Source organism: Equus asinus, chromosome 1 (genome assembly GCF_041296235.1).
Source record: "Equus asinus isolate D_3611 breed Donkey chromosome 1, EquAss-T2T_v2, whole genome shotgun sequence".
Lineage (NCBI taxonomy): Eukaryota > Metazoa > Chordata > Mammalia > Perissodactyla > Equidae > Equus > Equus asinus.
In genome coordinates this window covers 123,970,662-123,986,028 of record NC_091790.1, presented here as the reverse complement: position 1 = coordinate 123,986,028, position 15,367 = coordinate 123,970,662, and the positions used below count along the sequence as shown (strand labels likewise).

The following is a 15,367-nucleotide window of genomic DNA, read 5'->3' as shown; positions in this document are numbered from 1 at the left end:
CTCTCTGTAAGGAGCGGGGTAGTGTTATCCAAAGCAAATCTATGGTGTCAGGCATATCGAAAACTAAAGCAAAACACCAAACCCACTCGTTCCCAAATGCATTCGATTCTCACACAGCCCATGCCATGGAAAAAGGATGACTCAGAACAAGACTGCCAAGTAGGGCAATTACAAATGCATTTGAGTCTAGTTTCTGGAGCTGCTGGAAGTTTTCATCCCAGAATCGGTAAGTCTCCCAAGGGACTGGGTGGTGTTTGCAGTCACATTACTTTTATGGCATCTAAGACTGATTCACGAATCAGGCATGATGACTTCTCGGACAGGCCTGCCAAACAACCTTGTCTAGGCACATGACAATGTAGAAATACTGAAAACTGATGGAGCCTAAATGGCAACAGAGGAAAGGTGTGGACACCGAGTTCTTTCCTCCAAGCCAAACTTAGGCCACCAGGTTGGCACAATCATCTGTTGAAGCTGGAGGCAGGTGGGCCAATGTCACCTCCTAGATTCACGATCTATAATCTTAACATAACTGTCCTTATGTTTGTAGAATAAATAATAGGCAAATTTATTTCAATTGAATTGCTTCAATAAGAAAACTTAGTTCCAAAGTGAAGAAATCTAGGCTGCACCCTTAGAAAAGGAATCATTTAGAGCTAGAAAGGTTGTTTGTGGTCATCTAATTGGCAAAACTCTCAGGTCAGGATGACTGCTGAAAGCTGAACCACAGAATATCTTCCCATAACAACTAATGAAGTGAGCAACAGCGTCCCCAAAAACAAAATTAGTGAAAGCTAGCAAAAATATTCCACCAAGAGCAGCCAAACAATTATTATTAGTTTCACAGACTAATATATTAAACTTTAAAACTCCATCATCAAGGTAATGAAATAATTTCTGAAGACCGATGGAAAAGGCCCTTGATTCTCCAGAAGGCAGACTGATAGGAATTTTGAGAATTATTTCATATAACTTCAAATCCAGAAGGAAGGAAACTGTGTGGCCATCTTTGTCTTTTTCTGATCTAGGAGCAGTAGAAATTGCTTCAGGAGAGTAATGAATGAAATATGGAAAGTCAATAGTAAGGCTGATCCTGATTGAAATAAAGCCTCTAGAAATTCACCAGGAATTGGAGAAAAGAATTAAAGGTAGACTGGATATGCCCCACCCACGGCCCCACCCATTCCCCCATCCATAACCAAGCAATGTGAACCATGATGCAGCACATTTAACAAAATCTTAGAAGAGAAGGCACAGCATGGTACCCAACGAAGATCACATTCCACTTCAGTGGGGTTTTCCCCTTCCCTGGCCATTACATCAGGCCATAGCAACAATAAACATGAATGGACCACAAAATGAAGTGCTCAACTCCAGCTTGGAAGAAAGGAAAACAACCTGTTGTCAGCATGGCAAACAGGTCAAAAAGTAATCTTCGTATTATAAGCACAAATAGAAAATCCGACCTGAGCTACCGAAGCATGATCGAGGAGAAAAGAAATGCATGACAACGATTCAAACAAACCACACCAGGACAAAAAGAGAGAGAGAGAGAGAGAAAGCATGGAAAAACACAAAGATCCCATCTTTTGATCCCATCTCTCTATCAGAGAGAAAATATAACTCAAGGAGGGGGAAGAAATTCCTAATAGTTGTTTCACTCTATAAAATATTTAATAAGAACACAAATTCAATTAAACGAGACCTCATAGACCAGATGAAAAACACGAATGATAGGAATTTAAAAACGGCTGTCATAAGGAAATAGATAACCAAAACAACCCAGTACAGAACCAATTTGTAAATAAGAATGAGCAAAGAATAGAGCTATACCCTAGAAGTCAAAATATTGATACAGAGAAAAGTTGTATTATTTAAATCCATTTTCTCATATGATCCAAGCTTTAAGATTCACCCAGCTCCTCAACTAAGCCTCTGACCTTGCTGCTCCCTCTACCTGACACACATTTCTCTTTCTTCTCCTGGTGAACTCCTTGGTTTCAGCCACCTTCTCTGGGAAGGCTTGCCACGCTCTCCTCACTGGGGCGGGCTAAATGGAATTTCTGTGTGTACTTAATACACTAGGTAGAAATATTCCAGTTAAGTCCTCAACCATGCTAAATCCACTTGTCTGTCTCTTCTTCTCAAATATAAACCCGTGTGATAGGGACTGGCATGTGGTAGGTATTCAATAATGTTTGCACAATGAATGAGTAAAAGAATCTTCAAGATGGCATTCTTTCACCTTCACTCTGGGTCAGAACTGCAGGGCAAGAAGTGTCCTTTTAGGAACTAATTATGCAATACCATTGGCATTATACTAGTAATAGTATAATCAACAAGGGCTGACAGAGGGTGTGGTATGGTGCGAAGAGAGAGAGTAATAGGGACAGAGAAGAGAATAAAGGAGTATTTCTACAGAAATCATTCTGTGAATAATTAGAATTTCAAGTAGAATTTGGTTGTGTTAAAATACTGCTTTCCAAATGAGTGGCACTGTCCGATGACTGATTGTAGTTCTAAGAATTTTGATAAAATGGGTAACTGTGGTGACTTAAAATTTAAATGGACGTTAAATAAGTGATGGGCAGCCTAAGACTTCAATAAGCTGGCTTAGGCTGGAGGTGGCCCTCAGTCTGGATCCTACTCATGAACCACGAGAGGGCCTGGGTGTCTCTCCAACTCAGCCATTACATAAGATTTGGCATTAGGGCAAATGATTTAAGGAGGAATTAACATGTGACGAATCAATTTCATTAAACAAGTGATGGAAATCCTCTCCTACCCCAACCTCTCTGAGGTTACTCCCAAAAGCAAAACAAGAAATCGGCATTGCAAATCTAAATGCCAATCCTTAACCCAGATCATATTACGAGTATCTGCACTTCGATATAATCGGCTAGTGGAGGAAATGTGGTATATATGTTTTGCATTCATATATCAGGTCGGATGAATGAAATTGCCATTTTTATAAGTCAAAAGCTAGTATCTACAGTTTCACATGGCTCAACCTAACATAAGAAACAGACCAGAATGTATCCAATAGCTGTCCCAAATTTTAAAACATTGTAAATAAGTGCCCTCAGATTATGTTGTACCAGGATACTTTATTGTTATTTGTGTTCATGTAGCCCTGACATGTCAAAGAGGGTCTGCAAGCAGTACCCTCAACTCCCTGTAACTTTACCAACCAATGAAGACAGAGATACAGCTGGTTAGTTTGTCAGGTGCATAGAGCTGAACTTCCAGCTATTTCTGGACCTGCCATGAGAGTGCCCTCCAACAGAACAGCTATGGAAGCCACACCCACACGCCCAACGCGTCATCCTCATCAGCACTATAATCAGCACTATACGGCCCTAGATCATTTCAGTACAGTTAACTGCCTATTCTTCCCAATAGTAACCTTAAGGCCCAGTATGATTACTGAAATCATACCAGACCCACCCTTAAACCCACTTAAACAATTACACCTTCTGAAACAGAAAATAAACTGAGTATGTGTTTGGTAAAAGCCTGATCAAGTGAGCATGCACTATTTACATTAAGCTTGTCTGGACAGCTCTAGCCATCTGCCGCGATACATAAGCCCTGGTGCCGTGTTAATGGCATCTACAGATGGACTTTTACAGGAACTCAAGTATTTTAAGAATAGCAGTTAACGGAAAGGTAGAAGAGCTTCCCACAAAGGAAAAGAAGCTGGCATTCATCGGGTATTCACTGTGTGCCATTTAATCCTTGCAACACCCATGTGGGACACATATGCTTGTCTCTATTTTCCAGATGAGGAAACTGAGGTACCAAGAGATGAAACTGAGGCACCGAGAGATGAAACTTGCCCTCAGATGCAGAGCTAACAGGTGGTAGAGCTGGGATCTGAACCCAGTCTGACTCAAGTCTGTGGGATTAACCAGCCCCCTCGCCTGCCCACGTGGGCAAACACCTGGCTTTCCCGAGGCCAGCTCCTCGTTTCTGTCTAACTTTGTTTAAAGATGACGATCTTAAAGGACTCACAGGAAACACATGCCTCAAACTTTGGCCCTTGTCCCAGGGAGGAGACGGGGGACGGGAGGGTGGCACGGAATGAACGACAAGAAGACATCTAGGCAGTGGTTCTCAGTCAGCTCATATCCACTTAGAACACAATTCAGCTTTCTCCAAAGACTCCACAACGTTGTTCCAATGGACTGATTTTGTCTCTTGGTCTCACCATAAGCTGCAGGTCTAAAGAATCATTACTTTTAGTCTTCTGAAGGGGATTTTAATCTGTCCCTATTTTATTAGCATCTTAGTTTCAAAATAACTTTTATTAAAATTGAGTAGTATTTCTTCCTGTATATTCCCACTCAGCCAAATAAAAAAAAATTTATAGAAAGTATCCATAAAAGTCTGAATAATCATCTGAAGGTTCCAAGTATGCATTAAAAGACCAGAACCAATAAAAGTTATTTTTAACATGGTTACATTTAGAAAGATTTAGAAAAATGTTAGTTATCCCAGCATAACGTAACACAGGATGGTATAAAGAATTGCTGGTATCTGTCTCAAGAATACAGGGTATATATGCCTGCTGGAAAATTATTGCTAGGCTGTGTTTCTCCTTCTTTCTCCTGGTGATATTACTTCTGGTAAATTTCTTCTTCTGTTGAAGAAGGAAAGAGGTGAAGCACACATCCAGTCATCCTGTCTTTAAGCCTAGCTAATACAACTATTAAAGCTCCAACAAAGAGGATCTTTTTCTAGCCACAAATCAAAACTTACTTTGCCAATTAGAATCCTTTTAAGCTGAAACTCCTGTATTAAAAGTGATGAGAAAAATTCTCTAGGAAAAGATACAAAAGAAAAAATACAAACACCATTAAAAGCAAACAGTTTATTCAGAAATGTAAGCTATTTTTATGCATGGAATCTACCTTTTCTTAAATTTCCTTATAAATACACTAATATAGAGAAGAAAAACACTAGAAAGAAGGTCAACCATTGTCTTAATGATACCTTTACTGTACCTATAAAGCCAAGTTTAATACCATGGTGTAAGTGAATCTTCACATAATTTAAGCATCCAATAAACATTCACTCAAAGTCAGCAAAAATATGAAAATCATATTTTTTTAAATTGCTGGGAATGTCTACAGGTGGGGGAAAATTTTGTAAATTCATCATGTGTTATCATAAAAGAAAGTCTTCTTTTGGGGTCAGATTTCCCCAAATGAAGAAGCCAACGATACTGATTAATAGTCTCTTTTAAAACTTTTGAAATAGAAAAATAAAACTTCATAAATTTTATAGACATTGTCTAGAAGTTCACCCTAGTAAAAGAAACATATCCAAAATAAACACGTTAAGAGTAGACAATTTTTTAAAAATTTGGTTCAATGCATAATACTAGACTCTAAAAAGAGCACCATGAACACGCAGACACCCCTTGGACAAGCAGAAGGACACACCACCCTGCTCTCGAAGGGGCACCCTGTGATCAGCACCCTGTGAGCGCAAACTCTGCCCTCCACCACATTCTGGATGAAGTGATTAAATCGTTAGTTAGCCTTTTCTTTGGCCATAACAGAAATTAAACCATTCACCACAAGAACCACTAAAAAGGCAACTTTGTGGCACACTCTCCTGGCTTTTGGCACATTATCTTTTAGAAAGTTCTAATTTAGATGAGGACTGTTGCCACCTCTTCTTCCAAAACAGCAGACCTGAATCCTCTGGCTTGAAGACAATGGCTGTAATTTAGGCAGGTGAAACGCCTCTGAAAAGCCTAAGTAAAACCCATCTGCTGGGGAGGGACAAGTTCAGTTTATAATTTTAGAAAGCCCTAAAAAGATTTGAGTCTTGCATCATGCCACCCAAAACATCTCATAATATGGGGATATTTTAGTTGAGACCTTGAAAGTCCCCCATCAAGGAAACACTTAAAATAGTATTTTGTAAAAAGTGGAAGAAGTGACCACTTGGCATTGTGTCTCTGTTACCCAAAATCTGGGATCCACTTCAACCACACGGCTCCCCCGGACCTCAAACCAGGTTAATGGCAAAGATATACTTAGAGTTGGAATGAAAGTCTATGAAGAGATGCAAAGATGGATGTCAGGTATTATAATACCATCACTGTTATAACATTAGAGCATTTTTTGCACAAGTATTTCCCAACTCTAAATTTCCCCAAATGTCCAAGCGATCTGTTATGAAATGATGACTTGCCTTACAAAATAACTCAATCACAAAATATTTCACCCTAGTTGCTTCATCCTAGTAAGGAGCTCCAGATACAGAAACACAATTCCAACTTTTTCTGGAACACATTTTATATGGAGTGAAACAACAGAATGGGACCAAAATAGATGTTTGCAATGGACCCTATGCGCTTTGTGCTTTGCTGTCCTTGTTGTTACTTTAATTTTTTTATACATTATACACTTTTTAAAATAATATAAATAGCATCATAATCAAATAATTTACCATTTGACATTTTTTGGAAAGATGTTTCACTGCAAGCATTTTAATTAATATTTAAGCACCAAGTAACAGATCACCAACCCGTATCTATGAATTTTGTAAAAACACAAAAGCTATGATTTACTAAAACTTATGCTTTGAGTAAAAAACTATAAACCCCAGTAAGATGGAGAGCATAATTTCTTTAAACATATTCTTAACCAGAAGGTAAACCAAACCTCAAGGCACCAAGTTGAAAGCTTAAAATGAGAACTCTCACCACCTTCCCCCCGTGGAGGCAAATGGAAACAAAATTTACCAAAATAAAATAAAAAATACTAAATCAACATTCAGATACTTAACAACAAATTGAGGACTCAACCAGGAATTCTTTTTCAAAACTCTAACACTCACAACAAAAGTTTGTTATTAATGAAAAACAGCAGAGGAACAGATTCTCCTCTGGCAAAGAGAAAGCTATTTTTCACTTCCCCTGGTAACTATCTTTAGTACTTTACACTCTTGGAAACCAGGAATGTGAATATAGATTTATTGTGAAGCAACACGCAATGATCGAGTGCCAGTTATGGGGGTGGGGAAGCCTATGAAATCAATGCAAATGACATCCTAAAGCACGGCAGGCATCAATATAGGCATTGAGGTCTGGTGACAAAGGCCTTGTGATCCCCGCAACTTTCATGGCCTGGGCATTCCCGACTACGGCCAGTGGGCTATTTCCATCTCAGTATAGAAAAGAATCAATGGAAAATTGAAAAGGCCTGGCTCTCGCACAAAAGATAATCAAAGCGCCTAACCATGGCGGCTGGAGTAGGACACAGTGGGAATTATCTGAAATTAATTACTCTGCTATCAGGCAAATGCAGCATATAATTGAGAAGGAGTATTTCGGATGGCGTTTCTTGCCGAGTCTACATAAAAACAGGGCAAATTAAAGTCAGGGTGGGAGGGGCGAGCATCACGTACATTAGGATTACAATCAAGGTCAAGCGAACTTCAGTACCAACGGTGGTCAGCTGTAGCAACGAACAGCAGGGCTGGAAGCAGGTGTGGGTTGTTTGCACAAAGTCAGCTAGCAAAATACACAGGCTAAATAATCCTGCTTCAGAAACTCTCTCCATGGCCGAAGAGCCTGTCTTCACTCAAATCTCGCACCACAAAGAGAAGCGACTCCAGAGCTTCTGGAAGATTGCACTGCAAGTGGAGGGAGCATATGGGATTCCTGGCCCTTCATCCAAACAGGACAGGCTGAATTTATTTTTGAGCCAACTAGGAAGAAATAGTTTGCTAAGAAACTAATAACATAAGTATGTACATGACATCTCGTGCCCGCATGAGCATGTGTGCGGGTGGGTCTCACCTCAGCACTGCAGGGTAAACTCTCCAGGCAGGGGCTCTCTCGCCTTCTCCTTCACCTGCTTAATTTGGATATCTGGCACTGTGCCTGGTCCGTAGCAAGCGCCCTGTAGATGTCTCCCAAGTGAAGAAACCAACCCTCAAGAGAATGAATGTCCAACTTCTAAGAAGCAGCCATTCCATTCTGCCAATTTCCATCAAGGCGATGGTTCTAACTCACCCTCTGACTGGGGTCCAAGAAACCAATACCTAATAATGCTTTCTTAGCAGCTCGTTCACAATGCCTGTAGTCCTCAGTTCATATTAACTTTCCCTATATGACACTAGTCTCTTCCCTTGCCATCTAAGTGTGTGAGGTTTTACTCCAGTCCTGTTGCTTTGAATGGACAAAGTCATAACCTTTCTCATGACTCAGATGCTATTAATCAGGACAGGATACAGTGGGTCGGATATGAAAGGACCCACTATGGACAACTGGGTCTTTGTGCTCTCCCTCGAGCTGGGTCTGAATCACATTAGTCCTGAGTTACTGTATTTATTGTCCATGATTCCGTAGGTCCATGATTTACATTTATATTGTGTTAGTCTTTAGGACTCGGGGATAAGAGACCCAAGAAGACAAACTGGAAACTATGGACATGGTTCTTTTGATTACCTCATAGTCCCTGGACACACTGCTGGCTAGCGTATGACACATTTATTATTATAAATGGTAACGTCTCAGTCTCTTCCACACAAAAGCAAACCAGGCAGGGCTTTCAAATTAATAATCCTTCGGGGTGTTTTAGGTGCAGTGGAAATCTGCTGCTTGATTCAGGAAATTAGGGAAAAGAAGGATATGGGAGGGTTCTATTAACTTCTGATAAGCCATCATTTGTTGCTTAGATGCAAAGAAAGGGTAAAGATTGAGTCTGTGGTTGCAAGCCATAAAACATGCTCTTAAAACAGCCAGGAAGGATGCACATTCAAAGACAACTTTGCTTATTAAATATTTCTCTAACACGCTATATGAGGTGGATGCTGAGTTAGGCACTCACTGGAGACACAAAGACAACACGATATGCTTTTCTTGTTCAAGAAGCTCACGATTTCCACGGAGGCTGAAAAATATACCACTAGTTCTGATACTCTAAGATAACTGTTAGGTTTGATGGCTAAAGCTAGTTTAATAAAAGCACAGAATAGGAAGCAATAAACTATACTTGAGGAGGTTAAAGAAAGTTTCACAGACGAGACGGTCGTTGGGCTTCACCTTGAAGGATGCATAGACTTCCACCTAGAAAAACCTGGGGGCAGACACTTTAGGTAGAGGAAATTGCATGAATTAAAGCAGAGAGTGTGAACATACAAAGCTGGTTCAGTAATGCATGCAGGGTCCAACGCGGCCAGAGTGGAGGCTACTGGGAGAGAAGGGTGAAAGATGAGAGTGGAGAAATTGATTAAAGCCAGATCACATCGGGGGTCGAGTGTGCCAAAAGTTTGGAATTCATCTTACAGAACCGGAAAATCCTCAAGCTTTTTTGAAACATGTTGATTGCAAGAAAAGAAGTATGTTTTAGAAACACGACTGGTTGTGGGGAGCATGGACGGGGGGGGACAAAAGACTGCAGACATGGAGGTAGAGTCGTTCCCAGATTTTAAGGAGGAGATGACCAAACAAAATAACTATATAATAGATGAGAAAGGATGACTTCCTCCATTCTCGCTCCATGCAGGTTGATGATGGCACCATGAAACGTCTGTTTGAAACACTGGAATTTTAATTCCTACAATCCCTGAGGAACTCCTAGTTTAATAAGCACTGTTTGGGTCACATTGAAACAGCATGAATAACAAAAGGCATCCAAATTGGAAAAAAGTAAAATTATTTCTGTTCACAGATGACATGATCTTATATAAAGAAAACCCTAAATATTCCACGCACACACACATCAAAACTGTTAGAGATAATAAATTCAGCAAAGGTGCAGGATACAAAAATCTACACTCAAAAATCAGTTCCATTTTTATACAGTAGCAATGAAAAATCTGAAAAGAAAATTAAGAAAACAATTTCATTTATAATAGCATGAAAAAGAATAAAATACTTAGGAATAAACTTAACCAAGGAGGCAAGACTTGTACAGTAAGAACTACAAAACACTGCTCAAAGAAATTAAAGATGATATAAATACAAGGAAAGATACCCTGTGTTCATGGATTAGAAGACTTCATCTTGTTAAGATGACAATACTACCCAAACCGATCTACAGATCCAATGAAATCCCTATCAAAATCCCATGGCATTTTTTGCAGAAACAGAAAAACCCATCCCCAAATTCACATGGAATCTCAAGTGACCTGAATAGTGAAACAATCTGAAAAAGAAAAATCAAGTTGGAGGGCTCACACTTCCCAAGTTCAAAACTTACTACAAAGCTACATTAATCAAAACAGCATGACACTAGCAAAAGGACACACATATATAAACCAATGAAATAAAAGAGAGAGCCCAGAAATAAACCCTCACATACACTGTCAATTAATTTTCAAAAAGGTTCCCAAGACCATTCAATAAAGAAAGGACAGTCTTTCCAACAAATGGTTCTGGGAAAACTGAGTATATACCTGCCAAAGAATGAAACTGGACTCATACATACATGTATGGACTCATATAATATGCAAACATTAACTTAAGATGGGTCAAAGACAAACTTAAGAGATAAGAGTATGAACCTCTTAGAAGAAAACATAGGAGGAAATCTTCATGACACTGGATTTGGCAATGATTTCTTGGAAATGATACCAAAAACACAGACAACCAAAGAAAATATAAATCAGACTTAAAAATCAAAAACTTTTGTGCAGGGGTCTACCGAGAGAGTGAAAAGGCAACCCACAGAATGGAAGAAAACATTTACAAATTATGTATCTGACAAGGGATTAATATCCAGAATATATAAAGAACTCCTACAACTCAACTGTCAAACACAAAACAATCCAATTCAAGAATGGGCAAAGAACTTGAAAAGACATTTCTCAAAGATATACAAATGGCCAATAAGCACATAAAAAGACACTCAACATTTCAGGCATTAGGGAAATGCAAATCAAAACCAAAATGAGATGCCATTTCATACCCATTAGGATGACTACTTTCAAAAGAAAGGAAAATAAGTGTTGGTGAAGAAGTAGAGAAATTGGAACCTTCATCCACTGCTGTCAGAAACATAAAATGGTACAGCCCCTATGGAAAACAGTATGGCGGCTCCTCAAAAAGTTACACATAGAATTACCATATGATCCAGAAATTCTACTCATAGGTAGATACCCAAAAGAATTGACATCAGTGACTCAAACAGATATTTGTATACCAAAGTTCACAGCAGCATCGTTTACAACAGCCAAAAGGTGAAACACCCAAGTGTCTGTCAACTGATGAACGGATAAACAAAATGTGGTATATACATATGGTGGAATATTATTCAGCCACAAAAAGGAAAGATGTTCTAGTGTATACTGCAACATGGATGAACCTTGAAAACATTGTGCTAAGTGAAATAAACCAGATACAGAAGGACAAATATTCTATGATTCCACTTATATGAGGTACCTAGAACAGTCAAATTCATAGAGACAGAAAGTAGAATGATGGTGGCCAGGGGCCAGGGGAAGTTATATCCCCTTTGAGAATGGGGAGTTACTGTTTAATGGTTATGGAATTTCTGTTTTGGACAATGAAAAAGTTCTGAAAGTGGGTTGTAGTGATGGTTGCACAGCAATGTGAAACTACTTATAATGTGAATGCTTATAATGGTAAATTTTAAATTAACTTTACTACAATAAAAAAAAAAAAGCATGAATAGCACCATTCTCGCTGTAAATGAGTCTATCGGGTAAAGAAAACTGAGTAACACGTAAGAAAAGACGCTTCTTGTCAGATCCATGTGGGAGTTGGGAGATGCGAAAAGAAATCACAAAGCTGAAATTGTGCAGGCTGTTCCGTTTGAGTAGAGGTGGTCAAGGCGCTCAGAGAGGGCAAACTTACGTTGCAGTTTGATGAGCCATCGAATGCGGGATAAGAGCCGTCTGGCCAGTCTGCAGGGTCCAAGGCAGCCGACTGGCGGTGCTGGGCCTCGTACTCCTTGAGCTGCAACAAGAGGAAATGGGAATGACGGCCACTGAGCAGCAGAGAGCACGCTGGGCACCTTCTTCATGCTAGTCTTAGTGACTCAGTGCCAGGCAAAGACAACGGTCCCAAAACTGAAAGGGAGGCACGTGCCTTACCCTACGGGTTTTCCTCTAACTCAAACCAAGACTCGATGGACTCTGCCATCTGTTCCAAAAAGAACTTTGGTTTTCCCACTGTCACATCCTCCAGCGTCAAAACTCATCTTTGTCAGTTCAATTATTAGTTTGAAAACACAAACTGTCTGTAGGTGGCCTCTGAATTACCTCGCGATACACTCCCTTTGCAGAAGACACAATGTGGCAGAACACGGACATTTTAGCAAAACAGAGGTGGAAGCCTGAAACTGATTTTTAAAAATTGCCTGCTCTTCTTGTTCTAGACCGCTTTAAGTTACCAGTTCAATGTTATCACCTAACAAATCTTATGGGATTTACTGGGATGCCTGTGGATGAGAGGAAAATAACAGAATATCTAGAATATGTTCAGAGACATTTAAAGTTCGGGTTTAGAAACTAGGTTTCTACTTTTTGAAAAACGTAGAAATATAAGCGAAATATTACAGAAAATTAGCAAATTTAACCTGGCAGAATTAGAGGAAGGATCTTTTGAAATGGCAAATGTGAAAAGTTCCAGGTGTGTTTTCATGAAACATACAGAAACTTAACTCTGCTACATAATACAATTAGATCGTAGTAAAATTCTATCATAAAGCAGTTTTTAGATATGAATTTAAGACATTGATCAAATCTTGTTCCACGAATCAAGCCACTAAAAAAATGAAATGATCGGAGCTGACAGTACAGGAGACGGTGTCAGGTCTATCCTCAGCCACCAGAGCTATGTGGATGTGCCAAAGCCACGACCCTGACAACATCCCTGTAGGAAAAAGCAACTTTCCTAAGCGTTATTTCTACTATTAAATTCTTTTCTGTGCACACATGCAACAGGAGATGGACCAGGGGAGGTAGATAGTATTGGTTAACCAGTAAGAGCTTGGCTGCAGAACCAAATACCGGCTGGGAGCCCTTGGGCAAATTGTGTAACCCCTCTGTGCCTTGGTTCCTCCACCTGGAAAATGGGAATGACAATAAATCTACCTCACAGGACTGCTTCCAGAATCAAGCAAGCTAATGCAGCAAAGCTCTTAACACACCACACCTATGCCATAGAATTATTATGATAGGGTTATTACTGTCACCCTTGTGGCTTCAAATAAATGAGAACTCCAAGTTCACAAAAACTCCAGGTATTGGAACTTTTGCTGTTAGGGGCACTAATATGATTTTGATCTTTCTAGGACACTAGGGGCATGAGTATTGTTGTAATCTTTATAGTACATTTAATTTATGTATTAGAATGCTTTTTCCCTACAGATATCCTGGTTTCTGAAATGCTACATTCTCCCTGTATGATGGGAACAGCTGCCAGCTGCAAAACAGGGTTATCATCTGTTTTCTTAGGTCAATGCTCTGCTTATATACCCAACCTTGGCTGCAACTCCTAAGAGCCACTAAACAAGCTTTATCTGTAATGAAAACAAAACAAGACAAATTCCTTACTAGTCAGCCATAAACAGAATTAATATATTTCTTCTGCTATCTGTCCATTTCCATCATTTATTTTGGGGCCTAAGAGTACATGTGCTTCTTCTGATACAGATTCAAATCTGTGCCCTATTCAAATTTCCACTACTTTTTTAGTTATCCTAATTCCAAAACGCAGTGTGTTTTAGAGATCTTGTCATAAAGCAGGATCTCTAAAATTTTTTTAAAGGGAAAAACCCTGGTCACTATTTACATAATTATATTTTTTATACTCCACTCTGCTCCCAAAGAAGTTTTTTTTTTAAAAGATTTTATTTTTCCTTTTTCTCCCCAAAGCCCCCCAGTACATAGTTGTATATTTTTAGTTGTGGGTCCTTCCAGCTGTGACATGTGGGATGCTGCCTCAGTGTGGCCTGATGAACAGTGCCATGTCTGCACCCAGGATCCGAACTGGTGAAACCCTGGGCCACTGAAGCAGAGCCCGAGAACTTAACCACTTGGCCACGGGGTCGGCCCCCCCAAAGAAGTTTTTACTTAAATATAATTTCATGAAGGAAAGACAACTGACGATTTCATTTGAGAGTTCATATATTTTAAAGCAAATTTATAGTTTTAATTTAATTACAGAAATTAATGACATTTTAAAGTGTGTGTGTGTGTGTGTGTGTGTGTGTCTGTCTGTCTGTCTGTCTGTCTGTCTCTCAGGAGGAAATACTCCCTTATAGCCTAATTCCCCTCATCTCATAGTTGAACTCTATGACATGATTCTTAGCGGGATGGCCATCTTTAGTACATTCATGCTTATTCTGTCTTAAAGACTGTTAGGGAAAGAGATCAAAAATGTTCCCATTTCTACGAGAGCTTACCGTAAAGAACATTTCTATTGTATCTAATCTAAATGCCCTCCAGTTGCAATTTTAATTCATTTCCTTTTATTCTGTCCTTAGTAGAGATTAAAACAAAACTCTCTTCGGTACATCCTGAAGCTGCACTGCTTAATAATCCTCCATATGCTTGAGCACAGTGATTAAGTTCCTTTCTGCTTCTTCTCTGAGATAAATCCTTACCAACTGCACCCCATGGGACCTATTAAAAACACCCTCAGTCATTTGCTGCTATCCTATGGACTCTCCATCAGCCCCTCTAGTTGTCCAAATCTCAGTGATTGATGCACATTAGCTGTTACAAGGAAATAATTCAACAACAAACATAGGTTCCCAGTTCATAATCTTGTCCTCTGGTATACCAGATGCCCAGACTCTCCTTACGAACTGTCTACCTATTGCCTGGATACTGTAGCTGTGGGCTCATACCTATACCCTGCTCTGGAGAACCATCCACGGTTGGCTGGAGCTGTCTCTCCAGAGACGCCTACAAGGCTGCTCCCTCCTCTCCAATCAGTTTTCAGCCTCCTTCTCTCTGGCAGGACCAACTCTATAATGAAATTCACCTTCCAGAGTTCTCCACTCCCTAAGGAGTCAGGGCTGAGGCTAGACTTCTCCTGAAATCACATCTCTGTCCAGCTTCCTCCTCTGCCTCATGCTCACCTCCCTCACTCCGAGGCTTCTCCTGAAAGCTTTCCTTCAATAAACCAGGTGCACGAGAATCCTCGTCTCAGGCTCTGCTCCTAGGGAGCCTGATGTCTGAGAGCTGGCATTGAGAAAAGTTCATGATGCCAAAACACCAGTCCAGTCAGTGACACACATCAAGCACCTTTTATTTTTAAATCCCTTAAGAACTTTATCTTGGATTTTCACACAGATATGACCTTGTGGAACCAGACACATGTTTATCAATGGATAAATAGGTAATATTTAGCAATTAGATCAAGTTACAT

General features: G+C 39.8%; 1 protein-coding gene across 7 annotated transcripts in view; it reads right to left on the bottom strand.

The window, feature by feature from the left end:
* SASH1 (SAM and SH3 domain containing 1) overlaps positions 1 to 15,367 on the bottom strand; it is a 300,314-nt gene that overhangs the window by 46,630 nt on the left and 238,317 nt on the right. For all 7 annotated transcript variants that reach the window (XM_070506937.1, XM_070506946.1, XM_070506940.1 and 4 more), the window contains one exon: positions 11,843 to 11,944. In XM_070506937.1, the coding sequence (XP_070363038.1) occupies positions 11,843 to 11,944 (102 nt within the window). The remainder of the gene's footprint in view (positions 1 to 11,842; positions 11,945 to 15,367) is intronic.